Here is a 26,903-nt window from a genome sequence, read left to right on the forward strand (position 1 = left end):
GTTTACTCGACGGGGAAATATCGAGAACCATCTTTGCTTTCCGTTTTTTGAAAATATATATGTATATATATTTATTTGTAGGAAGTCTGCGTATTAATTTTTCCGTTTTACGGTGCTCGACACTTATGAGTAGAGCGCGATATATGTTGCGATAGGGGGAAAAAACAGAGACTATACTTTCATCCCTACAAGCCTGTTTCGTGATTGTTCATTCAATAAAATCTCCTGATGAGTGAGCTATCACGAAACAGGCTTGTAGGAATGAAAGCATAGTCTCTCTATTTTTTCCCCCTATCGCAACGTACAATTATTTGTATATATGTATTTTTAATTATTTAGACGGGGAAATATCGAGAACCATCGTTGTTTTCCGTTTTTTTAAAAATATATATGTATTTATAACTATTTTTTACATTCAGTGACTTTGGAGATGTGTTGTTCCCATTGCAACGGATTACTCAAGCTTCAAGTGAGTAATCCGACCCAGGTATTCATGAATAAAACCAGCTTTCACAATGGTATTATATGCAATACTTAGGCTATTAACGTAGGCTATACAATATGAATTCCTCCGTTCGTGCTATTTATCTGGTGGTTCTGCTCTAACGAAACGAATCGAACGATTTTGGGGACGAACTGGTGAAGGTGGGTGCGAAATAATTTTACCGCAGGAGGCGAACTCACTTAGATGGTGGAGGCGAACTTACAATCGGCCGAAACCTCCAGTGTGCTGATACCGTTCAAAGCTTTGTGAATCCTTGTTTTCTTGCAGCTGGGTCTCCATTCTGTTTATACTGCCGTTCATGGGGACAGTAATTGTGTTTTTTCTCAACATACTCATTGCACAGATGAGCACAGATTACATTCAGGCCAAAAAAGTCGCCCGTCTGGAGTACGATGTAGATCGTATTTTGCAGCTCACTCGCACAAGGCACAGAGATTTTGTATTTAAGAAGTACATCGCGCAGAATGCTATTGTCTTTCGCGACATGTACTTACAGTACCCAGTTTATCAACGAGCGGAATATCAATTTGCAAGTCTCGAACTTATCAGCTGTGATTGGTTAACAACTTTAGCTTTGGGAATACTTGAGTCGCACTGCAGATTTCAGCTGTGACAATCAAACGGTTTGGTGCGTGATGTCAGTCCCCAAGGTGCGCTGGAGCTAACAATAGCACACTAATTAAAGGCTGGTCGCACTGTTCACAAAGCTTTTGCAGATTCGTGTGCGACGATATTTTGTATTTGACTCAATGGACGACTAACGCACGTCAAGGCTTAGTAGGCCTTGACGTGCACGATCACGTCTCTTCGTGTAAGTGAGCTCGTGCTTGCGCGTGTTCAGGTAGTTTGCGTCCACGAGACTGGATTAATTGGACCCCAAGAAAAACCGGATTCTCACGTGTTAAATTTCTACTTGCAAAATCCAGTAATTGTAAAGATGATTACCCAATTTTGCGTTTGATATTTTAATCAGCTGAAAAGCGTGTAATGTATGTTCAGTTTTGTATTTCCTGAGAAATTTAATTCCGCATTAATTTTTTTTGCATATATTCACATACCTTTTGTGCAGAACTTGCGTGTGAAGTATTACAGAGAGGAAGACTGGATCTGTGAAAAGAAACTTGCTGAAGGTTTGGCGTAGCTGTAGGCTGCTTGAACTTTATTCTGAATAGGAGTGAATGACCAATACAAGGACAATAGGTATATATTTTTCTGAGTTCGCATTACGAACGTGACAATATTTTAACGAAATTGAATCAGAAATCATATGGATATTCGAGGACCAAAATACCCCTAATTTTCTCGAAAGAAATATCAAGCATAGTACGCTCATAAATCGCTTCCGATTGAACGCGGTTAAACCAAAACCAAAGTAATCACAACGGCGAATCAGAAAAGAGGAAAATGCCATTAAAGGCTAAGCGCGGGCGACCATGTCGTGATTGGTTTGAGTTTTGCATCCGATTCAGTTGAGAAAGTGGCGAGAGCTTTCTGGACCAGTTACAGAGCGAAGTAAAGCAAAACCAATGCAATCTCGGATGACTTTCGACACTCAATTAAAAATTTCTCTATTCACGGATAGGCAATAGATCAAGGAATATTACACGTACCCTTGATGATGCTGATAATGATGTGGAATGTTGGTCATGTGGCCATTACAGGCCAATCTGCTTCCTTTTGATCAAGTAAAGAAACTGCATTTTTTCTGCCCCATTTCCATTACAGAACTTCTTGAGTTCAGTGAAGATCGAAATCCTTGGGAGTCAGTGGAAGATAAGCTTAATGCCATCAGGTAAGAATCGTTCTCCCATTAAAATTTGTTCCTTCTATTTACTTATATTATCACCCAGTCTCTCATTCAGGCGCCCGTATCTCCCTGTCTTATGTCTTAATTATTCTTCGGTACGACTCTTTGTTGTAGGGATATGATGAGAAGGACGATAAAGCAGATGAGGACTGAAAGCAGATAAAAGGGTGTCAGAAATTATGGCATAATGGAGATATTTTCGACTCCAGTTTTGAATACGACTTGTAGTCAGTTGTAGCTTGTTTTAAAAGCCCCTTGACGAGATAATGCGGAATGTAAGCTTGTTAAAACGGTACAATGGACATGATAGAGTATCATGAAATCAAATTGATCAGTTGTATGCGAACTTGAAGGACACATTAGGCTACTGATAACCCAAATTGAATACGGCACCTGTAATCAGGCCAAGAACAGATGAACACACGTGCCACGTTAGTTGGATGAAAGTTAACATATACCATCTCACTGACAACAATAGCAAGAAGAGTGCTGATTGGAATAGTAACAACATTGATAAGCATGACTACTTTTTCACTGCTAATGTTTTGTTCTTACCACATTTTGACGTCATTTGGGATGAACCACAAACAATGTCAGTTGTTCAAGGTAAGCTATTTTTCTGTCGGTTGAGGTAGCGAGAATTTTATAGATTTTTAATGAAAACTAAAATTTAAACTATTTGTGTATGTGAGAAGAGAAACATCAAATCGGGTGAACTATTGGATGGAATATTGTATTTTAAGAAAAAGGATAACAGCTAATGGATATAGCTATTAAAAGTATTATTATTTTTCCACAGAGGGTTATCTTTACTCAGAAAGAATCTTTGTTGCAGTTTTTCAAGATTCTTCAGAAATTTTGTCATATTAAATTTACTAATCTGATTATTAATTTGATTTTCATGCAGCTTATAATAATGATCAAAATTGAGGTTAATTGTTGAGGCAAAAAAATAATGTGTTTCATCAACTCTGTTACCTTAATCAGCTCTGCATTAACAATTAAGAAAGGAACAAGGAATTACTTCGTCGCATCCATTTGTTTGTTGGTTTAGATTTTTAATCAAGGAGCGAAAAAGGACAGTCCTACACAAAACCAAAGGGGAACAAGAAGAACGCGTCTCATGTTTGCTTCCGTTTCTAAACGTAAAAGTTGAGATGAAGAGGAAAATCTTCTCCTTTTTTTTTCGGTTATTACTTCCCTTGAAGTTTCCTACTCAGATTTAAGTTCTCACAGCCGCTACTTGGAATTGGCAAGGTTAACGATCAGAAAATTTATCTTGAAAATCTGTAGGTTTCATGTAACCAGTCTGTTTATTTGCAATCCTTTCGAAAGGAATTCTTCTATTGAATGTTCAAAATGTTGACCCATTCATTCTGGATATTAAACAACGATTTTTCCGCAAAGGATCCTCCGCACGGTTCCTCCATTTTATTTGAAAATTCTAACATAGTCGTGCCGGATTATTCAAGGCAATGGCTATTTCGATGCTTAGAAGTTTAAGTTACTCCCAGGGCCAGTTAAACAAGCTATCCTGTGATTTATTTTCGTCGGCCGTTGCGCCACCGTCGTCGTGAAATTCCGATTTGAATTAATGAAGAAAATTAGGCAGTTTTTATTTAATTTTACTAGCTTACACAGCAGTGAATAATTACTCAGTTTCCTAGGTCTGCAATTTAGTGTTTTCTCAGCTAGCACCTCAATCTATCTAATACGTGTTAGAATGACACAATTTACTAACGGCTCAAAGCTTGAAATAGTTTTGAATATAATTTAGATAAATTATTCCCTTAATTATTCACTAAAGTACCTACATACACCATGGCTAGCAGTCAATTAAAACTTTTTGACGCCGAAATTATACAATATTTTGTTTTCTATTTGAAAAATGCTTCGATAGAAAATTCCTAATGACACACAACTATGCAATAAAACTAATTACTTTTTTTTAATGCCTTAGTGGCTTACAATAGTACACAAAGCACACAAAGGTTAATATTTCCTCCATAACTGAATTGCATCCCATCATCAGCATCCTTTTCAATTCATCAAATAACTGATCAGCAAAGAGAAGATTCTTGATATCCCGTATAGACAATGAATATTTCGTTGGTTAAGATTAACTGTTTTCTCACTGCTCACTGAATTATCATTTATCCATGGTGTCTCAATTCATTAAACAAGTGCTGAGATTGGAAAGAAAACTGATTTTTTTTTACCAATCCAAAAAAGTCTCACCAAAAACTCGTCTCATGGTATACTCTAGCTGGTATAGTGTAGGATTGCCTTTCTGAATCTTGCCACCCTGTAGGTTAAACACTCTCTTTTCATCAAAACCTTCATATGGGATCCAGTCATTCTTGGTTCTTTCCGTGAGGAAAACAATAACTAGTTTTCCCACAAGGTCTTGATTTTAACTGAATTCATCGTGTATAGCCTTTCCATCAAAAGTGATGAAATTCTCGTCGATTTCTTGCTGTCTGTTCTGTATAAGGGACGAAGCTTGGCGAGACCCGACTAACAGGACACAGTCAATGGCGCGAAGTTCATTTATAAAAACTTGCTTCTCTGCTAAAATGTCAATGATACTTCTCAATTCTGCTACCTTTCGCAGCCTACCTTGTAAATAATCCTGTAGCTTGTCGGCTTTGGCACCATCACTTTCAGTGTACATTAAGAGGACCGATTTCATTTTCGCCTTGATTTTGTCTGAGTAAAGGAAATATATCAGTGAAAGTTCTTCAATCGACGAATTGCTACAGATATAGGGCTGTTGATTCTCAAGAGCTACCGTCAACAAACTGCTCGTATCAACTGCGCTAACTTTGAATACTGTGGCTGTTGTGACCAAAAACGGACATCGTCGGGTGCATTATATTCTGATAAATTCCACAGGCAACTGCGCAAGAAAAAAAAAGAAAAGCGAACAAAAACCCGTGAAATGTTTGTCTTTACGTTTGTTTTGCAAGAACAATAAAATTAAAGGTCTCATTAAATGTCTCCGTGGGTTTGCTTTAACGAAACAGTGATGATTAGACCTTTTGATAAGCGCACAAATCAGTGGTGGTTTTTTCACGTGATTGTTGTTCTCTATAGTCCTGTGGCACTAAAACAGTTTTTTCCGCCTTGGGCCTCAGCATGCAGTTAAAGAATTGATCAATTCGAGGCTTCAACATTCCCTCTGGACATTCCTCTTTTTTTGAAGATTGGCTTTTTTTCCCACCCCCTCCGGGTCAAAATTAAGTTAGAATGCCCCACACAAGCCCGAAACTTTATTGAACAATTCTTTGGTGAGCGGCGAATGTTGGAGAATTTAGCAAAGTCACGTATTAGCTTTCGGTGCTGCTGCTGGGTTTTCAGCTTGTAAGCGACATTCGCGTAGTACGCTGGAAATACATGAAACAGGCGAGGTTCAAATTCCCCAGCCCGGGGAACGGAAGATAGTAAAATGCCGATTTAACTGGTACATAAGTACGTTTATATTTTTTGTCAGGATGGATCGTGTAGCTTTTTTTCATTTAAAATTTTCTTCCTAGAAACAACCTCATCTCTAAGGTTATGAAGTTGTCTATTACAAAAATTCACAATAATGAAGATATACTGGAATGAAATTAAATTATAATTTATTCTAAGGGTAGAGTTTCTGGCTTTTGAGGGTTTATCCTGTACGCCATCTCTTTACTATGGGCCTGGAGCTGGAGAGTCATCATTAAGAGCCCGGACACTTAAGGTGACAAATTGCTGCGACAATTCACCATGTGTGATATTGGATTATGTGTGATGATCTTTATCGTTGGCACCCGTCGCAAAAATCAAAACTGATTGGAATTATTATGACTGATTGCAGTGACGAACTGTCGCTGCGAGTTCTCCGTGTGACGTGTCGCAACTTGTCGCAAAACCAGAGCTAGTACAAATGAATCAATTTGTCTCAGTGGTCTGTGGCTCTGCCTCGTGGGTACCAAGCTTCATAATGTACCTTTTATCATTGACGTTCTTTTAATATATATTTTTTCTTCATTACAAAGCACCGAGTTTCAACAAATGGTAGACAGAATTCTCGTACTTATAGAATTTTACTTGGTAGTCTTGAGGTTCCCTTGCCCTACTTATTCTCTTTCACAGATTTGTACGAACGTTGATTTCCTGATAGATTTTTCGCGGGAAATTAGCGCGCGGCTGGCCGAAACTGGTCCATTTGCGCATGCCCGACGTCAGAGCGAGTCAGAGACTGTCGCGACTTGCGACAGTCGCTTCTGTTTAGTGAAATTGATAAGAGCAATGTCTTCTGTACTGCCAGAACCTTATGATCTTAGGTTATAAACTTCTGATACTGCCGACTGGCTGAGTGTGGCTCAAACAGATGGGTTTGTGCAACATATCCGTATCCGGTAATCAATGGTTATAGGAGTGAGGTGAGCTGATAAGGCTTAAATGTACTGTGAAAACGTTGCTAGTAGCCTGACCCTTAAGCGATAATGAAATTTATTGGTGCATGAGAAACAGAGTAAAGGATTGTCATGGACTAGTGCAATGGACGAGGTGCGAGTCAGACGTCTGATATAAAAATATAGCGACGATGGGGAGCTTGATAGAGCGGATCCAGCACTTATGATGCTAAAAGAATGGCCATCGTCGCAGCTTTACATAGATAATCCTGAGAACCTTCCAGGGCTCGAGCAGCTGGTATGTATTATTGGAAAGAATGATTTACATTCAGACGTCAAAACTAAACCAAAAATATTTTATTTCTTGTCATTTGCTCTCAGGCGTTGTATCCTCTAGTGAAAGTGTTTAATTTTTCCGCTAGACAAGGTTTTTTTGAAATAAATATTTGGACCTTGTTAATCTGGAGAATTGGAAGAAAATTACTATTAATTAGAGGTCACTTCTGCTCAGAATCTCCCGAGATCCCAATTATATCGTCGTGTTTCGCAAATGTTTTAATTATTTATGGCAAATCACCTGTGTCAGACAATTTCACTCATCTTACATTTAATTTGAATATTTGGTTGGGTAACTTCAGTTACTTGCAGCAGACAAAGTGAAGGAATTTAGTCCAGTAGTTGTCTTAAATGACTTTCCACCCATCAATCACTTATTTTGCCTTTTTCAGGTGAATCGGTTTTTGAAGATTCTTTTAGATAGTGAGCTTAACTCAGGTGACAGATATGAGTCATTCAGAGATAAAGAAGACAAAGCAAAGAGGACATTGCTGCACTATGCTGCAGAACTTGGATTTCTACAAGTCACAAAAACACTTGTAAAGAAACTTCCAGAGCTGCTTTCTTTAAAAACAAAAGCTCAACTTAAACCAGTTGAAAAGAGGGCTATGTTACCAATTGAGTTGGCTTTAGTAGCAGAAAAGGATGAGGTGGCTGCGTACTTGATTAGAATGATGCGACATGAAAGGTACAACAGTACTTTGCAATGAGGAAATGATTCAACAGTCATAACAATTTATCAATGGAAGTGCATAAACTGAAATGATCAAAGAAGAATGAGAAGTATTACTGGAAGGTCTGGATACATATTGCAATTGCCCCCAAGAGTATCTGCAGGAAATGTCTGAAACTGTGGTGTTGTACTCAACTTTTAGACAGAGATAGAAATTTGAACAATGCCATGATTTTGAATAACTCAAAATACTCTTTAGTAGCCCCCCATGTACGAGTTCTATTTAAGAAATGGAGAAAGTTGGCAACACCCCAAAATGGACTACCTTATAGGGATAGGTAAATAGTGCTAGAAATATAACAGAAAGATGTGATTATGGAATTGAAGCAGAAGCTATGAACTCTCAAACATTTTTCCATTGGAAGTCATATTCTCTCTTCACTTGACACTTTAAATCTATTTTTTTCTATTTCATGTTTTCAGTGTACAGAAATTATTTTCATGGAGATCTGTTGATATGACAAATCCACAGCCTTCTTCTTTCAGTTTGAAGTCCATTATTGAGAATCCCAAGTTGAAGGTAGGGCTTTGTAAATTATTTTTTTGTGAGTACAGGTACACAGTGTTTTTTCAAAAATGAGTGTTATTATACAACTGATGGATTCCATGGGAAAGTTAGTGTGTCATTCTAGTCAACAGGCCTGGGCATTTAAAATGTTAGTACTGTTGTGCATAGGTAAGTGAGCACATAAAAAATGTGAGGATAAATAAGTGTATAAAAATGAACTTCTATTGCAAGGGCTATGATTAAGTCTTCTTCTTTGCCAGTTATGATTTGTAAGGGAGCACATGAAGGCCTGTCTGTCACAGAGAAAATGTTAAGAAATTTTATTGGTGAAGTTTATGTATCTTATATTTATTTTTGAAATATTTGTACAGAAAACAGTGATAGCTGTATTAGACCAGATGCTGAGCCCTCATTGGCCATTCCTTCCAGAACGTAAAGACAGTTATGGAAACAGAGAAGAGAAGGAGGGAATTGAAGGAGCCTGGAGTACGATCACTGATGATCCATTGAACTACCACTTTTACTATCATGTCTTGGATGGTGATAAGGGAGGACGGCCTCCAAAGTTTGTGTCATTTGAGGGGCATCACACTGATAATGAGTACTTTAATTGGAGAGACCAGTCCTGTTTGCAAGTAATTGCAAAGAGCAATAATATGGTATGAGTGTCCTCTGTGATGATCATGATGTTAATTAAGGAAAGTGCCACTGAGTAGACTGTCACTCGGAATACAGCAATGGGTTCAGAGTCTGATGTTGTTAGTTTAGAGATCAAATTCATATGATATAACTGATATGTTTTCATATAAAGGATACTAGAAAATTGAATGATAGTGGTAAGGAAATTTAAATGTTTTGTTTGATTAATTTCCAAGAGTTATCTATGCAATGATTATGCTTTGATCATTTTTTGATTCAAATATACTACTGATAGATGTAGCATTTCCCTATGTATCTTCACAAATAGACACTTTCATGTCTACATCAATTTAAACCATTAATGATGTTAACACAGAATTGCAAATGTGTCAAATTAGTCATTGTGATCTTGGTATGACATTTAAAAAATTATGTTTAAAACTTTGAATTAAGCATGACAAACATTCAGGAATTTACATTTTTGCAGCAGACCACAAATATGATAAGTTTTTTTGTGTGTGCTTGTCTCTTGGCATTATATGCTGCACTCATGTCACATGTGTACTGAAAATCCTTAATTTGATCATTCATTTTAGGAGGCCTTGCAACATCCAGTGGTTAGAATGTTGATTAAAAGAAAATGGAAAAGTTATGGACACCTCTTCTTGAGGTAAACTTTAACGAGGAAACCATATTTACAAGCTTCCCAGAGTAAGGTCTTAAAGATCTGTTACCTAAATAGAGACAGATCATATCCAAACTGTTTGAATTGTCACTGTGCACTTCTCCAAACATGGGATGAACTTTGGAATGTATGATCATTGATAATACTATATTTTTTCTCTTGAATTATTTATTATTAAAGCAAAAGATTTTTGGAAAGTACAGAGTTATAGATGCATTTTTCTGGGAAAAAAATCTGAAAACTTCTTCATGCTCTTCTCCCTCGCCCCTATGCAGAAATGATAAAAATGGTGGGTAATGTTCTTTGATTGTAAGAAGATGTTTTATGACATTTATTATTGTTAATTACAGTAACACAAGTAAAGCCATATTATATGCACATATCTTTTATATTCTTGATGCCTTTTTTCATGAAGCCTTCAAGCAGCACTTTATATCGTATTCTTGCTGCTGGGATCATATTCTCTCCTTCAAGCTTCCACAAAACTGGACCCCACTCATTACAACAGTGTTGCAGACTCAGTGCGGGGATTTTGCGAGGTTGTTATTCTTGTCATTGTGGTGTTTTACATTGGTGAAGAAGTCAATCAACTAAGAATGTAAATACTGATATTGAGAAAAAATAAGATTTTATAAGCTAATGATTATTAACAATTGTAGAGTAAGAATAAAAACAAATTCTGAAATCCTAAAACAAATTTGCAGCATTTTGAAAGTGACAATTATTCCCTATTATTTGTTATAAACATTTCAGGTAGTTTCATTATTTGTATTAACAAGAGGGTGTAACATTCCGCAAACTGTGCTAGCCTAATTTGATAGTAAAACAAGGCACAAAGCTTAACTAGAAATGGCCAGTATCTCATTGAGATATTAATTTCTTTTCTGTCAGTTGAAATGAAGTACTGAATGGGATTGACATTTCATGGCAAGACTTTGAATAATTTTGTAAGGGAGTCGGAGCTCAAACTGAATCAGGGCTACATTGATTTTTTAAAATTTTTTTCAGAGAAAGGTTCTCTTGTTTCACCAACTGGATGACCCTGTTTGACTGGTTAGGCCTGTTGCTGATCCTGTGTACAATACCCTTGCGTTACACGGGTAGCAAAGCTCAGTGGCTCATAGCATCTTTAGCTTTCCTGCTAAATTTCTTGAGAATATTCAAGTTTTCTTGTGTGACAAGGTAACGGAACATTGAAGCTACGATTGGTGTATTTAAAATTAATTTTCTATCCTTGACGCCAAGGGCCCATGCATGGGTAAAGGTAAAGAATCCGATTCTATAGACGCGTCGGCCGACAGTCAGCCGACGTGTTGGCCATCGTTTATCCTTCTAGCGTACAAGATGCGTCGGAGGTGTGTCGGTGACTTTGTTTGGGCCTTATTTGTCTAAAGCAATGCTAAACCTTCCTTTTCCACGCTTATCTGTAACGTCTTCTTTGGAGAACTTTCACGCACGATATGACAATGAATAATTTCCTTTTGGCCGCCATCTTGTTTGTCGTGATATTGGAACCCATTGCCCACTCAGTTACTTATCATTACTGAGTATCAGATGAACATGTTCTATATTTTTTCTGTAAGGACACCTTAATATTCTGAGATCAGTGTTGGCCGACATGCTAACTTCCTTGGTTAAGTACCCTTAAGAAAGAAAAAAAAAAACTAGAAGACCTAGGTACTAGTATTTCGTTCAAAAAGTGTTTCGGCCGACGCGGTGGTATGATTGGATTCTCTACCTTTACCTTTACCTTTACCCATGCTTGTCACTATTTTGATATTTTTCCAGCACACTAGCATCGAGAAGCGTTACGTAGGTCTTATAACCGAACTGATTTTGACAACATCAACTTTTACAAATAATATTAGGGCTCAGATGCTTGTTGCTCAATACCTCAATTGAAGTTATGTGTAAGTCGAATTTGTCGAATAATTAAAATTACACGTCACTTGACGATTCCGTTTTCCTGTACTCTGCATCACAGTTACTTGGATATTTTCTATTTTATAAGGCTTTTCACTTAATCGCTGAGCGTTTGTCGCATGCAGTGTTTGCCTCGTGAATTGCTTTACAACTACATTTTCCAGCAGACTCATAGATATAATGCATTTTTCATTGTTTATATACAAATACCGCTCTTGAGGATATCGATGTCTATTTCCTCAGGACTACAGGATTATACACAAAGACCATGGGGAGGATCATTAATCAAGACTTGACAAGATTCATGGCAGTTTTTGTTGTGATATTCCTTCCCTTCTGTTTAGCCTTGTTTTTATCTCTTCGTTCTCATGATCAAAACCAGTATTTTAGGTTAGTCTTAACTTTAAGTTTCCCCTCACTTTATGATTACTTAAAAATTTGTTCATGCCTTGCGTGCCTATATTGAGTAATGGAGAACACGACTAGAGCGTCGTTTTCAGGCTCCTGCTGTGTCAATGATTGAGACAAGAGGGGGCTGGTGATCAAATGCAAATTCAAACACCAAGCACCAATTCAGACCGGAATTTACCACTTGAGACATTTTGAGTTTTATATTCACAACTGTGGGGATTGATTTCGGAACATAATTGTTGATCCTAGTGACCCCGTTCCCTGCAGTAATGAAAACTGACCTCCCGCCCAAAAACTTATCAAGCTGCTCGGAGATCCAGAAAAGTAAACGGAGCCGTCTATCTATGCCAAGATGTATTTGCAACGTTTAATCCTGTGTTGTTGTTATGCTTAAAAAAGGTCCTTTATTAGGCGAAGAATTACAAGGACATTTTTATTCCTTTCAGTCGCTTTGAAGATGTTGTATTGAGTGGATTTCGCGCTTTATCTGAACAAAAACCCATTGCAGAAGATTACTCAGGCTTCAAGTAAGTAATGGTACTTCAAGAGCACGCATAGCTGGCTTTTCGTTTGGTTTTGTTACATCAAGGCGCATTTGACTATTTGTATACTATAGCTCATTACCGATAACCAATACTTTCCTAATCTGCTTTTCTTGTAGCTGGCTCTCCATTCTGGTGATGCTGGCTTACATGGGGACAGTGTTTGTGATTCTTCTCAACATACTCATTGCACAGATGAGCACAACTTACATTCAGGCCAAGAAAGTCGCCCGTCTGGAGTATGATGTGGATCGTATTCTACAGCTCACTCGTATGGAGAGATTTCCTTTTTTGGTATGTTAGGGGCAAAGCACGAGGGGCAAGTTTCGAAGACGAGTATACCAGCGTTTTTCAATTTGGGTTTTTTATATTATTCATATGCAGTGAAGCCTTTGTTCTGCCAACTTCAGCGCAGTGAAAAATTGAGTATCCAGAATACATTTGGTGCAAATTCCAGCCCAAGTAATGCAACCGGTTGATTTAAATTTTGTACTAAACGAAGTGGCTGATTAATGTATGGATGGATAAATTGTTTACCTTATTTATTTATTTATTTAATTACTTAAGTGTCACAATAAATTGTTCCTGCAGAATCTGCGCGTGAAGTATTACAAAGAGGGAGACTGGATTAGTGAAAAGAAACTGGCAGAAGGTTTGGATCTTGTTGATACTGTTTAAAATTTTTTTGGACAAAGCAATTACCCCATGCTAAATGGCTCTAACATGGCAAAACTCGCCATCTCTAACTGTGCTCACTTAATTATGTTCAAATATTTTAACATTGAAGTCTCTAAATGTTTTATCTTTAAGTTAGCTACTGCACGTCTCGCCTTTTTATTAGAACTTCTAGAATTCAGTGAAGGTCGTAGTCCTTGGGAGTCAGTCGAAGAAAAGCTCAACGCCATCAGGTGAGAATAATTTTTTTATTCCCATCCAACCACCGACTGCTCTCAACCAGCGATTAAGCGCTCCAGCTTATATACTCACTAACTACCCGCCCACTTACGAATCCTTTAAGGAATGTGCGCCTCCACAATTTTCCTAAATGATACATTTTTTTTTCAGGGATATGATGAGAAAAATGGTCAAACAGATGAGGCAAGAAAGAGAGTAAACAGCTGTCAGTCAGGATACCTCAATGGGAATATATTCCTTAAAATTTTAGTCCTTTATCATTTTTTCAGGTAGAACTTCAGTTGTCACCACGAATAACATCATCTTTCAAAGAACTTCAGATATTTCCAACCCCTTTTATGCAAAAGTGTTGACCGATAGTATTTTTTTCGTCAACGTTCTGAAATAATTTCGTACTTAGCAAACGAAGCAAAGAAAGTGATTGTAGAAACCATTCAGGGAAGCCAACCGACAGAACTAGCTGGCCTTACAGGAAGAGAAAAAAAAAGTATTAAAAAGACAAGCATTAGCGAGACATTTACAAAGGAGTAATTTGCAGAGCAATTTTATTGTACGCTCTTTAAATTTGAAAAAGAAAAATACAGCAAAAACGAGAAGAGGGCCACGAGTTATTTGATAAGCACGCCTGTCTTCATGAAAGCAGCGTGAAAGGTGTATCGGTGTGTACTGTCCAGAATAATTATGGAAAAATGAGATTCAAATGCAAAGCTGTTTTCGCTGTTTAAAATTATTTGGATAGGTATAGGTTATGAAAAGAGAAAACAACTCAATCAAAATTCGAGTAACGAAAACAAAGATATCATTCTAGAAACTTTAGGTGTCAGGAAATAATGATTTCCTGAGCAAAGACGAGTCTATGCGTCGTGGATCAAACGTCTTCATTTAAAGTTTCTTCGTGTTGTGTTTTATGGTTGGAAGCTAACCATCTGTTCAGCCACTTTTGGCATTTCTCTTTAACATCTACAGGCTTCCATGACCGTGACCTTTCAAGCAAAGCTTGTTCAGTTAAACTACACGTAGAAACTGCAGACCCAAAGTGTGGGGAGGTGTCATGGTCCGACAATTTTACTCTTTCTTGAGAAGCTCTAAAATCGGCGGGGCAGCTGACACATTGTCTGTTTAAATCCATTCTTTCGAAATCCGAGAAATGCACACGGCGGTTGTTACAGGTACAAACTGCTTTCGTCATGTCTATAACACGTTCTTTGTTAATTCGCCGTTCTGTGAAAGGAAATGGAGGTCCCGTTGAGATTCGTTTTCCTAAAAGCCGGCGTCGCGTTTTCAGAACAGCAAGTGAAGTGTCTGATTGTTTAAGAGCATCGCCGCCATCGTACGAATTTCTTTTGGTCTTTAAAATAACGTCTCTGAGTTTAACACAGTGTTCGTTTGTCTGCAAAGTGCAGTTTAAACTTTCACCATTATGAGAGGCCGTAAAATTTTTAAACGCTATCAAGTCAGCATGAAGTGATAGTTGCGATTGAACACACATGTGAGGCCGTGCTGCAAGCTTTTCTGTATTTCGCACTATAGTTTGCTTTCGGTTCAAAATAGTCCTGAAATCCGACTTTATCTTCAGTGTTCTTTCTCGAGGTGAGACTCGGCTTGCCGATTGATCAGGCGAAGGCAACGAAGTCGAGCCTTTCGAAGTATTCGACACCTGGTCGGATTCATTCGGAGAATCAGCGAAGTAAGCCGCAATATCGTCGCTTGAATCTTCGCCAAATCCGCTGTCAGTTTTCGAAAGACGGCTTCGTTGTTTTCTAAGTTTCTTTGCGCGATCCAGTGGCTGAGAAAATTCGGGTGAATCATCTCGATCCTCATCCTGAAAGTTTAGTTTAGAAACGAATAATCCTTCTAAGTCATCCATGCTCTTTCCTCCATTTTCTTCCAACGCAACGGTGTTATCTCTAAGTCGGCCCTGTTTCGCAACCTTCTGAAGGGGTTTCTTTGCATGTGCTGGATTCGTTCCTTCGCTGTTCTTCAAACGTGCACGAGCCATTGCGAAGTTTTGTGTTAGTTGAGTAGTTGTAATGTCGGGAAGAACAAAACTTTCTCTTGTTTGGCTTAATTCAGGAAGAGAATACCTTCTAGTTAGTACTTTACCTTTCTTAATTCGCGCTCGTTCGGCAGCAAAATCTATCGTATTCCTCTCCACTCTTTCTTTAAAGGCAAACATCTCGTGCGCTGAGTTCTTCGACGTTGCCAAGGTTTTTACGCCAAAAGGAGCAACTTCTTTCACTGAACAGTCAATAAACAAATTTAATGAGCTTAACGTCGTCTGGATGAGGTGTGAGGAGCATTAATTACGAGTTGATTGGCTCATAAATTAAAGCAAAACAGTATATAACATTCACTAGTGATTTCGCTGAGTGGAGAACTTGTAGGATACTTGTTTAAATCGTCCTTTGGAAATGAGAAACTGGCAAAACGGATGTTATCTTTAAAGGACGAGAGATCACGTTTGTTCCGTGTGGGTAGTTACGTTGCAATGACATCTTTTGTTTTCCCAAACAAACGAGGAACATTCCAGAGAAAGTTTATGAATATTTTAAGTCTTTACAAACTTTTTCTCTTTTGCCTTTTCCAGCGTTTTCTCTGACAATTATCCTATGAACCCTAATATGCCTCTTTTATGTAATACTTCTTGATGAAGTTTCGGAGTATTTGAGTACTTAAAGCAAACTATTGAACTTCGAGAGAAAGTTTATGAATATTTTAATCTTGGTCTTTTCAAACTTTTTCTCCTTTGTCTTTTCCAGCGTTCTTTCTGACAATTATCCTTTGAACCATAAAATGCCTCTGTTATTTAATACTTCATAATGAAGTTTCAGAGTATTTTGAGTGCTTCAAGCAAACTATGGAACTTTGAATATGTAAGAGTAAAAGCAGTCACAGTCGCTTGCACGATTACACAGCGTGAAAAGAAAAAAAAATAAAACAGTGAAGTCCTAATTTGTTAGTGCTTATTGTTTGGAAATTCAGAGAAAAATATGTCTGAGCGCGTCTTTAGTAACAAAAGCGAACTACGCGCAAAGAATGTAATTAAAAATGACAATTGCGACACAATGGCAATGGAGATAAAAAATATTACAGTAATGGATGCATGCATCGGCAAACCTTTAAACTCTTTATTTGAATAACCCACTGTTAATCCTCTATTAAACCACTTTCCTGCAATTATGTTTTACGTGCAAATATTTGCTTCTCTATCTAAGCGTGGGGAGGTGTTGAAGTTGAAAAAGCCACGGAGGCTATCGAACTGCACGTGCCTCCGCGGGTTTTGGACGAAAGCGTGTGTTTGTAAAGACTCGCCGTTCTGTTTGAAGAGTCGACGCACTCTTAACATGCATTCCGTTTGCGTAGGGAAAATTTTAGTCTATATGATAATTAAAAACCTCAGTAAAATTCTCGTACAAGCTTTGCGCATACCTGGAGAAAACTAACCTCACAAGTGAACGCGTACAGCCAAGAGGAGCGGTGATTGTCTTTGTTTGGTTTATAGATAAATTAAGTGGTAAAAGAAGGAGGCTAATATCAATCAAGAGAATGTAAACTCTTGTATCGAGCGATCTTGATCAAACAAACTTGAACAAAAAACGATTTATTACACATAAGAACCGCGATAACTCCAGCCTCCCGCTTAAACGAACTGTTTTAACTGTTTGTTCTAGAGATTACTTCAGAGAATTTTGCTTAGGAACTTCAGTAACCAAACACAATACACAACTCGCATCATCCAACGATACGGAAATAACATGTCCCTCTCTAAAGGAGAAGTGTGCCCCATATGCTCATACCATTTTAATCCCAGCCATTGAAAAATAAATATTAAAAAATAACCGCTTGCTGCGTTTTTAGACTCCAACGAGTCAAGTTGTCATCAAATTTTCCTCACTTTCGACAATCCAGTAATGCAATGGTCATCGCCAGTGAAAAAAGAGGCCCGATAACTTTCAGTTCACATGCGGGGATCCTTATTTATCTGATTTCCATCCGCTGGTCAAATACCCTCAATTTGCGTAATTAAAAATTGTAAATATTCGACTATGGCCGCCGCCATTTGGTAAACGATTCAAAAGGCTTTCAGCACGTGTATGACATCCCAGGATCGGTTCAAAATAAGTTGCTACTCGTGGATATCGTTATTTGGCTCCTTAATCAAACAAATCTTTTAGAGGAGACAGGAATGAGACTTTGAAGTGTCACAAGAGGCCAGGCTGCTAAGCTAGGTTTAAATGGCAGCATTTAAGTTCGCAGTTTTCCACAATTTTAATTGTAATTTTCTAAAGGTTCAGTTATCCTTTGGAACCAATAAACGGAAACGATTAGTGGTACAATTTCAGATGCACAATGCACATGTTAATGGTGGAGATGAAAACCATGATTTTGAGCGCGTTCTTCCCCTACAAAACATCACATCGGGAAGAGTAATAACTAGAATGAGTGGCGATAACAGTTGGCAGCCCTCCCCTTAGTGGGTGGTCTATAACACCCCACTCGATATAATAAACAGAAATCTTGTAATTCATCTCAAATACATTACTTTTTCCCCAGAGCAATGTTGGCTGCAATCAGTGGGCATTTTGTTAACAACCACGCAACATTGAAATCGGGAAAAGGGGAAGACAGATGAAAACTTAAGGAAAAATTCAAATAGTAGTTGAGCGCGTCACTCATGGTGGTTTCCTTTTCGCTGCTTTTTCCTCTCGGCCTTTAGTGGATCAGTGGATATACCACTTTCCATAGACCCTTCAAAACGTCCAAACAAACACATTTATTTGCATTGTCAATCATTTCTCAGCGACATGAGATCTCTTTGAAACCGACAAATTATGGATACATTCACCGATTCATTAAAAATGTTTATTAATGGTAATGAACGAAGTTGTCAAGACCTGATATTCTTCTAACTTAATTTATACGTACGGAGAAATAGAATCCTCTAGTTTCAATTCTAGTTTATACAATAGGCTGAATAACGTACGCATTTCAATTAATTCTTGCAATCTATTGGAGGAAAGACGCACAGATGATGCTACCATTTAAATTCTTTTGCTTCTTTACTATATAAAGCAAATAGACTCCATGTACAGTAACAGACCTCAGAAGACGTTAAAATGCGGTAATAATATCAGTGACACACTAGACTGCGCCTCGCGCGCCACATTTTATTTCTTACCAAATTTTGACGTCATTTGTGACGTATCACTGAACAGACACGTGGCACCATGAAATATATTTGTTAAATGGAGTCTTTTCAAACTTCATGGGTTCATTTTGTAAACGTTGGACAGTCGTCGTTTAAAATAGTACACACTGAGTTGACCTTCGACAGTAATTCATTTTAATCATTTCTTATTCAAGTCCTGTAAATCATATAATATTTTTCATTTGAATTTCGCTTCAACCTAAAACGAAAGAAAACGAATGGTTGTTTTTTTTAAGCCTAACATACACACGACCTATAAAATGAGATGAATTCAATATCAAGTCATTTATCAAGGAAAACATTTGTCTCAATATTACTCTTTAAAAAAACAATTGTACTTATAGCACTGAATATTTGAATCAGAACAGAAAGATCGATGGAGACAATCTTCTGCGCATATGACCTGAAGTGGTTCACGCACTCTCTCATCCAACTACGGTGATCGTCCAATCATTTCCCATAGCTAAATTCATTTTCCATTTTCCTCTGATTCACTTAGAAATTCTTAAGACTCTTCCAAATCTTGGTTTTGCTGACTCCCAGTCACAATTTGTAAGGCCTCCTGCCAAGCAGCCAAGCACTGAGTAGAAAATAGACGAAGTTTAATTTCATTTTATAGCTACTACTACTCGAAGGTCATGTCCCTGGACTGACTCCTAGCGCTTTGTACAATAAGATCCAGTTTTAATCAAGCAGGTTTTCAAATGTGCTGTACCACTTGCAAGCTACAAACAGGCAAGGTAAATGGCAGGAGAAAATTCCCACGGAAGACCGCACTTTTTTTCGTTTTCTTGTTTTTCTGTTTTTTCATAGGAGACGTTACAGGCATCTAGGTCCCATCGCCCACACTCTTACCATGCCCTTACCTTGCTATTGGAGATTTGCTATTCCCAAATTCGAACATTTCGACCTCGAATTCAGCGCGTCAACCACCTGACTGTCACTTTTCGCTCAATTTTTCGATGCTACGAAATGACGATCTGTCTAAACACAGGGCCACCTAGCTTCTACAACGCTCCTTCATCCGCTGACAAATTTGACCGCTGTGTTTCTCTTCTATCCTTAGCTCATCTCTGAACCCTATATCCAGACTAAGACGATACGCGAGCCTTTCTGATCCGATGAATTAGAGGATAGCCACCTACCTCTTGGTAATAAGTAATATGTCTCTCTGAATACTCCGCGAATAGTTCTCTAAAGTCTGTTCTCTTGTTCTTGTTCCACCGTTCAATGTCAGCCTTTAGATCAACATTAGCACACTCGAGTCGATCACTTCCCTGCTCAGCGAGTTTTGAAAGCTGACAGAAACAAAATTCTGAGTCAACAAAAATAGTGGCTAAACCTGAGAGGGTGTTTCTGCACTTTGACTGGCGCGCTTATCACAGATTATACTTGAACGCCGATTTACGACAAAAAAGAGAAAATGCAAAACAAAGCCCTCTTCTCACCAGAAGATGCCGCCATAACGATAGGCAAAAATTGATATGTGATGTACATTTGATATGTGGCTTAAGACCAAAACTTTCGCGGCCAAAGTGGATGTGCGACTTACAAAGAGGATTCTCAAAGCGACTTCGCTTTCCACGCACATTCAGTAGACATCTTATTCACACTTCATGCAAAAGTTATTGTCACACCGCGGCACTAGGAAACACCAATCAATACTTCTGATTTCTCGGAGGTAGATATATATATATAAAACGGTATTTTAACTTTTTTTTCCTAATTAAGCGGTGTATTTTTTTATGCTTGAATAATTAACTTATTTATTCAGCTTTTCCTATCTAGAATACAACACTTATATGTATAAAAATTATTGGGTAGGGAGACCACGACAGCCCGACCAATTGCAGTGGACCCCTTCGTTAATAAATGTTAATAACTAAAGCTACTCAAACGAGAAGAATAAAAAAAAGGAACAAAACAAACAGGCATAGGAGAGTCCTCGCTACATTGCACTTGGGGACTAAATTGTTCCCTAGGTTCCAATGTCGTCAACGTCAAGCAGATCTAGAGTTTAATTGCATAATAGAAGTAACGAACGTTTAAATGAAGCTGAATAGTTGTGAATTGTGGGTAACTTAGCAGGTTTTGATTGGCTGTTACACCAAAATGACATTCTCTGATTCACTGACCTCTTCTATATTAGAGTCCACTCTTTCTCGTTTGTCTTGTTTCGCCTGCTCTGGGTCTTTACTAAAGAAGCCAAAACTACGTCCACCGCCAGTTCCTTTATCAAGCTGAAAAGTTGAAGTTTCTTTCATTAACACAAAAGTGTTTGAGTCAAATTGTTTTATAGTATCTGCCAAATCGATCGCTGATGTCCGTCGTCTGTACAGGTGATTTTTAGTAACACAGATCGCCTGCCAACTTAACTGTTTTACTCATGCATGTAAGTTCTGATTTGTAATTCTCCCTGTAAATGCAATAATTTTTTTCTCAATTAGTGAAGAGAATTCATTACTGTATCAACGTGAAACCTCTTGCTGATAAACTTGGCTACTCTCATTACCTGTTCGATGGACAACGTCTTCATAATGTAAGGAGAAATAAGATGTCAATCTGTCCTGGAAGTTCTATGGGTAAAATACAAATTACAACATACCTCTTCTTTTTCAGCTTTTTTCCTTGACAGCTCTTCTAAAGTTACTTCATATTCCATGTGAATGGTATCACGGTGTTTAAGGGTGCTCTGTATGGAGTCAATATTTCACAGTGAGTGCCCAGCAGTGATGCTGAAAGGATTTTGTCTGTTGTAAATGGTTTTCACCAGCTTACCTTGATGGCATCTGTGTAAAGCACATATTCATGTATAGGTTCCATAAATCTGGAGTCTTGAGCTTTTAGCTGAGCAAAAACAAAATACCAGTTTAAAACAGGAAAGGATGAGTTGTACCCCACTTGTGTTTCTGCCGTTATCTATTTTAAATTTTAAGGAATACCTGTAAACCACCCTTAGCTTTTTCATGTTGCTACAGTGGTATAGAGCTAAGTAAATTAAGATCAATGTCAGTATCTGAGCAACTGCACACCTACCCCTCCCCTAGCTCAAAAACAGTCAACCAAGTTTGGGCTAATGTTGGGTTAGGGGAGGGGTAGGAGTGCAGTTGCTCAGATACTGACATTGATCCGTAAATTGGTGTAATGAAAAAGTATCTTTATCTGCTGATAGTTACTTTAAAACAGACAGAGGCTGGAGAGGGATAAAAGTGGAGTGAAATTTTCCTTCACAAATAAGTAAAAGTGTAAGCAATGGGGTCTTAGAAAAGTGTTTTTGTGGTATGTGTAAAGCAGCCTAAAATTATTTATTTTTCTGTGTTTGGGAATACCAAAACCACACTTCACCTTGTGTACCCTAAATTGATTTGCTCTGATGTAGGGCTAACCCTCAAAATGTCAGCTTTTGAAACTCTCAATGGCAGCCTATATACACTATCAACTCAGCTGATAATACCAAAATACCAAACTACTGATGCAGTATCACAGTTTCTTAAGAAACTTATCCCCTTTACCCTAAACATACATCTGTCACCTTACAAGCAAACCTCACCAGTGTTATCAGAGCAGAGCTGTTCTTGTCAAAAGCACTTGCCATGGCATGTAAAGGATCAGTTAACTTATGTTCAGCATCTGCCCACAGATTGAAGATTGGTATGTACTCTTTGTACATTTCTAGAAGATCTGTAAATTACATCACAGATTTGTCATCAGAACATGTTTAACCCTTAAAACCCTTAAACTCCCAGACGTGATTAACATGTGACTTCTCCCTACAATATCAATACATTATCACACAAACAGGTAGTGAGAATACTCAAACTTATCAGGTACACAATATTATCCTGATCGAACACCAAACTCTCCTAACCAATTTACAAGGAAATGTGTAGCAGCTAAAGGAGAGAATTAACAATCAAGTCTTGGGAGTTAATGGGTTAACACTCTCACATCAGTATCCATATTCTCCATACTTTTCTCTATACATTTCCTTTGGTGATGACATGGAGAATTTGTTTAGCAATCATAGCTCCTTAGGTTGGCAATCATTTGGCAACCTTTATTCTCATGATCATAATGAATGATCAGAAGTGTTATAGTAAGGAGAAATAATATGCTGGTCACTTTTTGGGGTCAAAGGGTTAGGATGTAGAGGATAGTATCTTGGTGTTTTGATACTACTACGAAAAAGTATGAGATAATTCAACACCAGGAGATTTTCTCAAAATGTCTAACCCTCACATTTCTTGAGTCATTCCTGCTGCTGGCCCCTATGTTGTATTGCCAAAATTTGTTACCTAACATTGCAACCTTAACTCTCTAAGAGAAACTTTAAACTCTAATCAACAAGCACTAGCATCTTACCAAATCTATCCTTAGCAATCTTGTCAGAAGCAGCCTCTACAGCCAGCATCTTTTCTCTAAAAGCCTTTGTATAATCTGCCATTTCTTGAAATTCAGGCTCTCTACTTTTCAACATCCACGAAGATGCCATGTTCTTCATGGAATCACTCATTCTGCTCATCAAACCTGGACCCTGTTTCTTGACAGATGTTAGTTCCTAAATTTACAACAAGAAAAGAAGTAAGAATTCATTATAAAGTTTTATAAAATAACTGAGAAACTATGAGCATGCTGATTGGTCAATAGACTATCATTTATTGCACCAGTAAACCAATAGTTATTTAATAAAAGCAATTGACTGCACTCTCTACGAGTTTGCCATCTACAGGTTGTGATTAACCCATTTTTGCGAGTGTTTTCCTAACTATCCGCATAGGTTAAAGCACAGATCATATCAATGTTACAATTCTCCTGACAAAGATCCCATGGCCTTTATCAATGGACATATAATAAGAAAAATGTTTCATATGAGCCTGGAAACTTGTCATGCAACAGAACTGTCATCTAGCAGAAAGTAGATTGGTTCATTTTCTTTTTTTTCTTCTTAAAAAACAGCAGTGTGTGGTAGAGCAGCAGTTATACTGAATCAGCCAGGGAAAGAATGTAACAATTTGTCTACTGGGGAGTGTTACCTTAATTGACACAATATCCAAATCTCCCAACCACTTTGTGGAGAAATGTGCTTTGTGGGGAAACAGCCAGAGGGGAGAATTACAAACAGATCAAGGTAGGTAGAGAATTAAGAACACTTACCCATGTTTTAGCTGTAAGGAAGACATGGAAGTTGTCATTAAAAGACATCACAGGGTGATCTGCAATCCTACTAACAAACTTGTTGAGTGCTATTTGTCGTGATTTAAGAAATTCAGGTGCAAATCGATCAAAGTGCTTTGTAAATGAATGCTTCTCTGGGAGTGGCTGGAAGGATAATAAATCACAATAAGATTGTGGTTAGTGACAGGTTATGACAGTAAAGATAAAAAGAAAAATTTCCCTCTGATTCTGCTTGTAACAATAAAATAGGAAAAGATCTCCTTTTCAACACAAATGCAATAATTTTAAAATAATTGAGAATACAGACTACAGACAAAAAGGCTAAAGTTCAGTTCAACAATCAGGGAGGGAATTTTGGGCTTTCTAAATGTCTCGTCCAGTGATTGGACTACAAATGACCTTACTTGCCTGATCGGGCACCAAAACAATGTGGCAATAAATTCTCCTTTTACCTGACTTTGGACATATAACTGTTACTGTAAACGAAGATCCATGTAACTGGGACGTTCAATTTGAAAACATGCTTAGCAAAGCAAGTTCTAGACTGTACATCCTCAGAGTCTGCAAATACTATGGCTTCTCACTACAAGAACTTACACTGCTGTTCGACAGTCTAATTATGTCCCTTTTCACTTACGCAATTGAGGTGTGGGCTTCCGCCCACTACAGTAAATATCTCTCTCATACTGACAAGTTTTGTAAGAGAGCTTTACACTCCCATAATGGATGTAATTAGAATGAAAGACAGGCTTCTTTGGGACGAGATAACCTCTGACAGCGCAAATCCATTACATGAACTTTTACCAGCTCAGAGAGCTAGGAGCCTCAGGAAAAGAGGACATAATTACATCCTGCCTCCAGTCAGAACTGAATGCTTTAAACGTTGCTTTTTTAATAGATGTCTTTTCGAATTTGTGTAGTTACTTAGTCTTGTATATACATAATAGATAGATATATGTAGGAAATTGTAAGTCCAGACGTTTTGTTTCTGGACGTGTTTCTTTTTTTTTAATAATAAAGATCTTTATTATTATTATTATTATTATTATTATTATTATTATTATTAATTTTCCATGTGTAATAACTTTGGTTCCCATAAAAAATTAAATGTTGCATGCAGAAAGTAAAACAAACATAATCTTGAGTTAATTACAGTTGCGTTGATTGCACACACGAAGTGTGGCCATTGATTTCCAAGTGACTCCCTCTTCTTACCCTGTAATTGTTGTAGTCAGGTTTTTCCAACAAGCAAGCTTGTGGTCCCAACAAGTAAAATAATTGTGTTCCTATGTGTGCAGGAAGATTTGAGACAAGTTGGAGCACATTTGCCAGACCTCTTACAGGCTTGCATTGCCCAGGCCCTCCCTCCCAAAGAAATGTTTGTGTCAGAATGCTAATAATGAAGGCCTGCCTGCAGGCTATGAAACTTTCTGGATTGTGATTTAACCCTTCAACTCCCATGAGTGATCAAGACTGAATTTCTCCTTGCAAAATATCAACACAACAGCCATCAGATAAATGATAAGAATAAAGAAAAATATCAATTTGGGGATAATAAGTTGATCAAATACTAAATTTTTTGAACTAACATTATAAAAATTGTATGGTTGACAGTAAGGAGAATGGCAAATTGATCAGGGAGTTTAAGGGTTAAGGGAATGATACACTTACAGGGATGATGTGTGTAGGGTAACTCTCTTCTAATCTGTGTCTCAGCCATAAGAAGTCTTGATATCTTCTTCTAACACTGTATTCTGGGTGATCAAACTGTCCCCTTGTAGTCTGTGTTGAAAAAAAAGTAAAGGATTTTAAGGATCTTGACTTGTGTTCAGTAGCCTAGGTATTGGAGAAAGTGGATTCTCTGGCTACCTTGCAGAACTTTAAGCTTAACTTTCAATAGCCCAAATAGTATTCTACTCTAATGTGATGAGACAGAATTTTTCCTAATGATATGATTACAATATCAAGTAAACAAGTGATGAGAAAAAAATGATATCAATAAGGGGATTATCAGTTGCTCCAATACCAAATTCTCCCTACTAACTTCATGAAATTTTTAAAACAGACAGCTAGGAGGATTACTGATAAAATCTTGGGAGTGGAAACGTTAACTTCCCTCAGTCAATGTTGTTATTCCTAAAAACAAAAGTTAGCCTTTGCAATCTGTTCCTCTACTATTACACACAAAATGTGTAGATACCAACCTTTGTTGTAACACTATAACTGACATAGCCACCCACATGTTTTTCTGGATCATCAACTGTCACGTGTAAATCCTTCACTTGGCCTACATCATCATAACCTCCAATCTTAAAAGACTCCAGGAAAGGTGTATTTTTATCTGCTGAAGAAGTGTCTAAGTAAATGGAATGTTCTAAGAGATCTTCTCCTCCAGGACTCTAAAAAAAGATCATGAAAATAAAATAAGCAATAAATTGTGTTCTCAATACAAATTAATACAAATGCTTTATTTATCTGCCTGGGCACTCAACCTCAAATAAACAGCAACGCAATTTCTCCACTTGAGAGAATTTGAGGTTAAATGGTTAAATTGTACATAGAATACAAACCCAAATCAGAGCGAAGTTCAAACAAAAACTCCGTCACATGTCTGGACACAAACTTTATACCACACCGAATTATTCCAAATTAAATACTCAATGTATTACATTATTCCAAGTTGAACACTATTATGCGAAGTATATTGTTGGGCTTTGATTGAACAAAAAGGAGCAGAAACTAGCGTCGCATGCACAAATCTTGCCTGACGCTTTGAGTACAAAAAAGATAGAAGAGTTGAGTAAATTTCATGATGGCCTTTTGATGAAAGATCACGATATGGTTAAACGTAATAAAAAGCCAAAATCCACGATTAACGGGTTTACGTGGCAAAAATGACCCAAAACAATAAAACATTTTTTGATTGTGCTAGTAAAATAACACAAGTTAAGTCTTCGGGCTTACATCTGGTAAAACAGCTTGTTCTTCTCCGGGACCGTCATCATGTTTTTCGTTCTCAAAAGGATTGAAGGTGTCAATATCGTCCGCCATGTTGCAAATGGTGATCAAAATAGTCATGTGCTACTCGGAAATATTCGGAATTTTCCGAACAGTCAGGAAAACTCCG

General features: G+C 37.6%; 4 protein-coding genes and 1 long non-coding RNA gene across 5 annotated transcripts; 3 read left to right on the plus strand and 2 right to left on the minus strand.

Annotated features, from left to right (window-relative positions):
* The first annotated feature begins 251 nt into the window (after nt 1–251).
* On the plus strand, nt 252–4,188 carry LOC149037281 (uncharacterized). Its single transcript, XR_016180907.1, has 3 exons — nt 252–1,705; nt 2,231–2,297; nt 2,427–4,188. It is a non-coding gene; the product is annotated as an uncharacterized LOC149037281 (long non-coding RNA).
* A 2,369-nt stretch (nt 4,189–6,557) lies between these two features.
* On the plus strand, nt 6,558–9,012 carry LOC149037282 (uncharacterized). Its single transcript, XM_089188508.1, has 4 exons — nt 6,558–6,998; nt 7,429–7,724; nt 8,193–8,289; nt 8,649–9,012. The coding sequence occupies exons 1-4, from the start codon at nt 6,924–6,926 to the stop codon at nt 8,940–8,942; spliced, it is 762 nt and encodes a 253-aa protein (XP_089044634.1). The 5' UTR covers nt 6,558–6,923; the 3' UTR covers nt 8,943–9,012.
* A 512-nt stretch (nt 9,013–9,524) lies between these two features.
* Nucleotides 9,525–13,971, plus strand: LOC149037283 (polycystin-2-like). Its single transcript, XM_089188509.1, has 9 exons — nt 9,525–9,586; nt 10,017–10,199; nt 10,610–10,783; nt 11,768–11,914; nt 12,382–12,462; nt 12,597–12,771; nt 13,069–13,129; nt 13,319–13,385; nt 13,543–13,971. The coding sequence occupies exons 1-9, from the start codon at nt 9,540–9,542 to the stop codon at nt 13,589–13,591; spliced, it is 984 nt and encodes a 327-aa protein (XP_089044635.1). The 5' UTR covers nt 9,525–9,539; the 3' UTR covers nt 13,592–13,971.
* Nucleotides 13,921–16,307, minus strand: LOC113665897 (uncharacterized). The gene has a single exon (XM_027181629.2). The coding sequence runs from the start codon at nt 15,566–15,568 to the stop codon at nt 14,261–14,263; it is 1,308 nt and encodes a 435-aa protein (XP_027037430.2). The 5' UTR covers nt 15,569–16,307; the 3' UTR covers nt 13,921–14,260.
* A 1,934-nt stretch (nt 16,308–18,241) lies between these two features.
* On the minus strand, nt 18,242–26,900 carry LOC113665894 (sorting nexin-7). The gene is made up of 11 exons (XM_027181625.2): nt 26,741–26,900; nt 25,981–26,175; nt 25,448–25,558; nt 23,756–23,920; nt 22,964–23,159; nt 22,152–22,282; nt 21,380–21,448; nt 21,207–21,293; nt 20,737–20,841; nt 19,747–19,899; nt 18,242–19,181 (listed from the first exon to the last, which is right to left on the minus strand). The coding sequence occupies exons 1-11, from the start codon at nt 26,852–26,854 to the stop codon at nt 19,107–19,109; spliced, it is 1,401 nt and encodes a 466-aa protein (XP_027037426.2). The 5' UTR covers nt 26,855–26,900; the 3' UTR covers nt 18,242–19,106.
* Nucleotides 26,901–26,903: the final 3 nt, after the last annotated feature.

This window comes from Pocillopora damicornis, chromosome 11 (assembly GCF_964200805.1).
Source record: "Pocillopora damicornis chromosome 11, jaPocDami1.2, whole genome shotgun sequence".
In the NCBI taxonomy this organism is placed as follows: Eukaryota; Metazoa; Cnidaria; class Anthozoa; order Scleractinia; family Pocilloporidae; genus Pocillopora; species Pocillopora damicornis.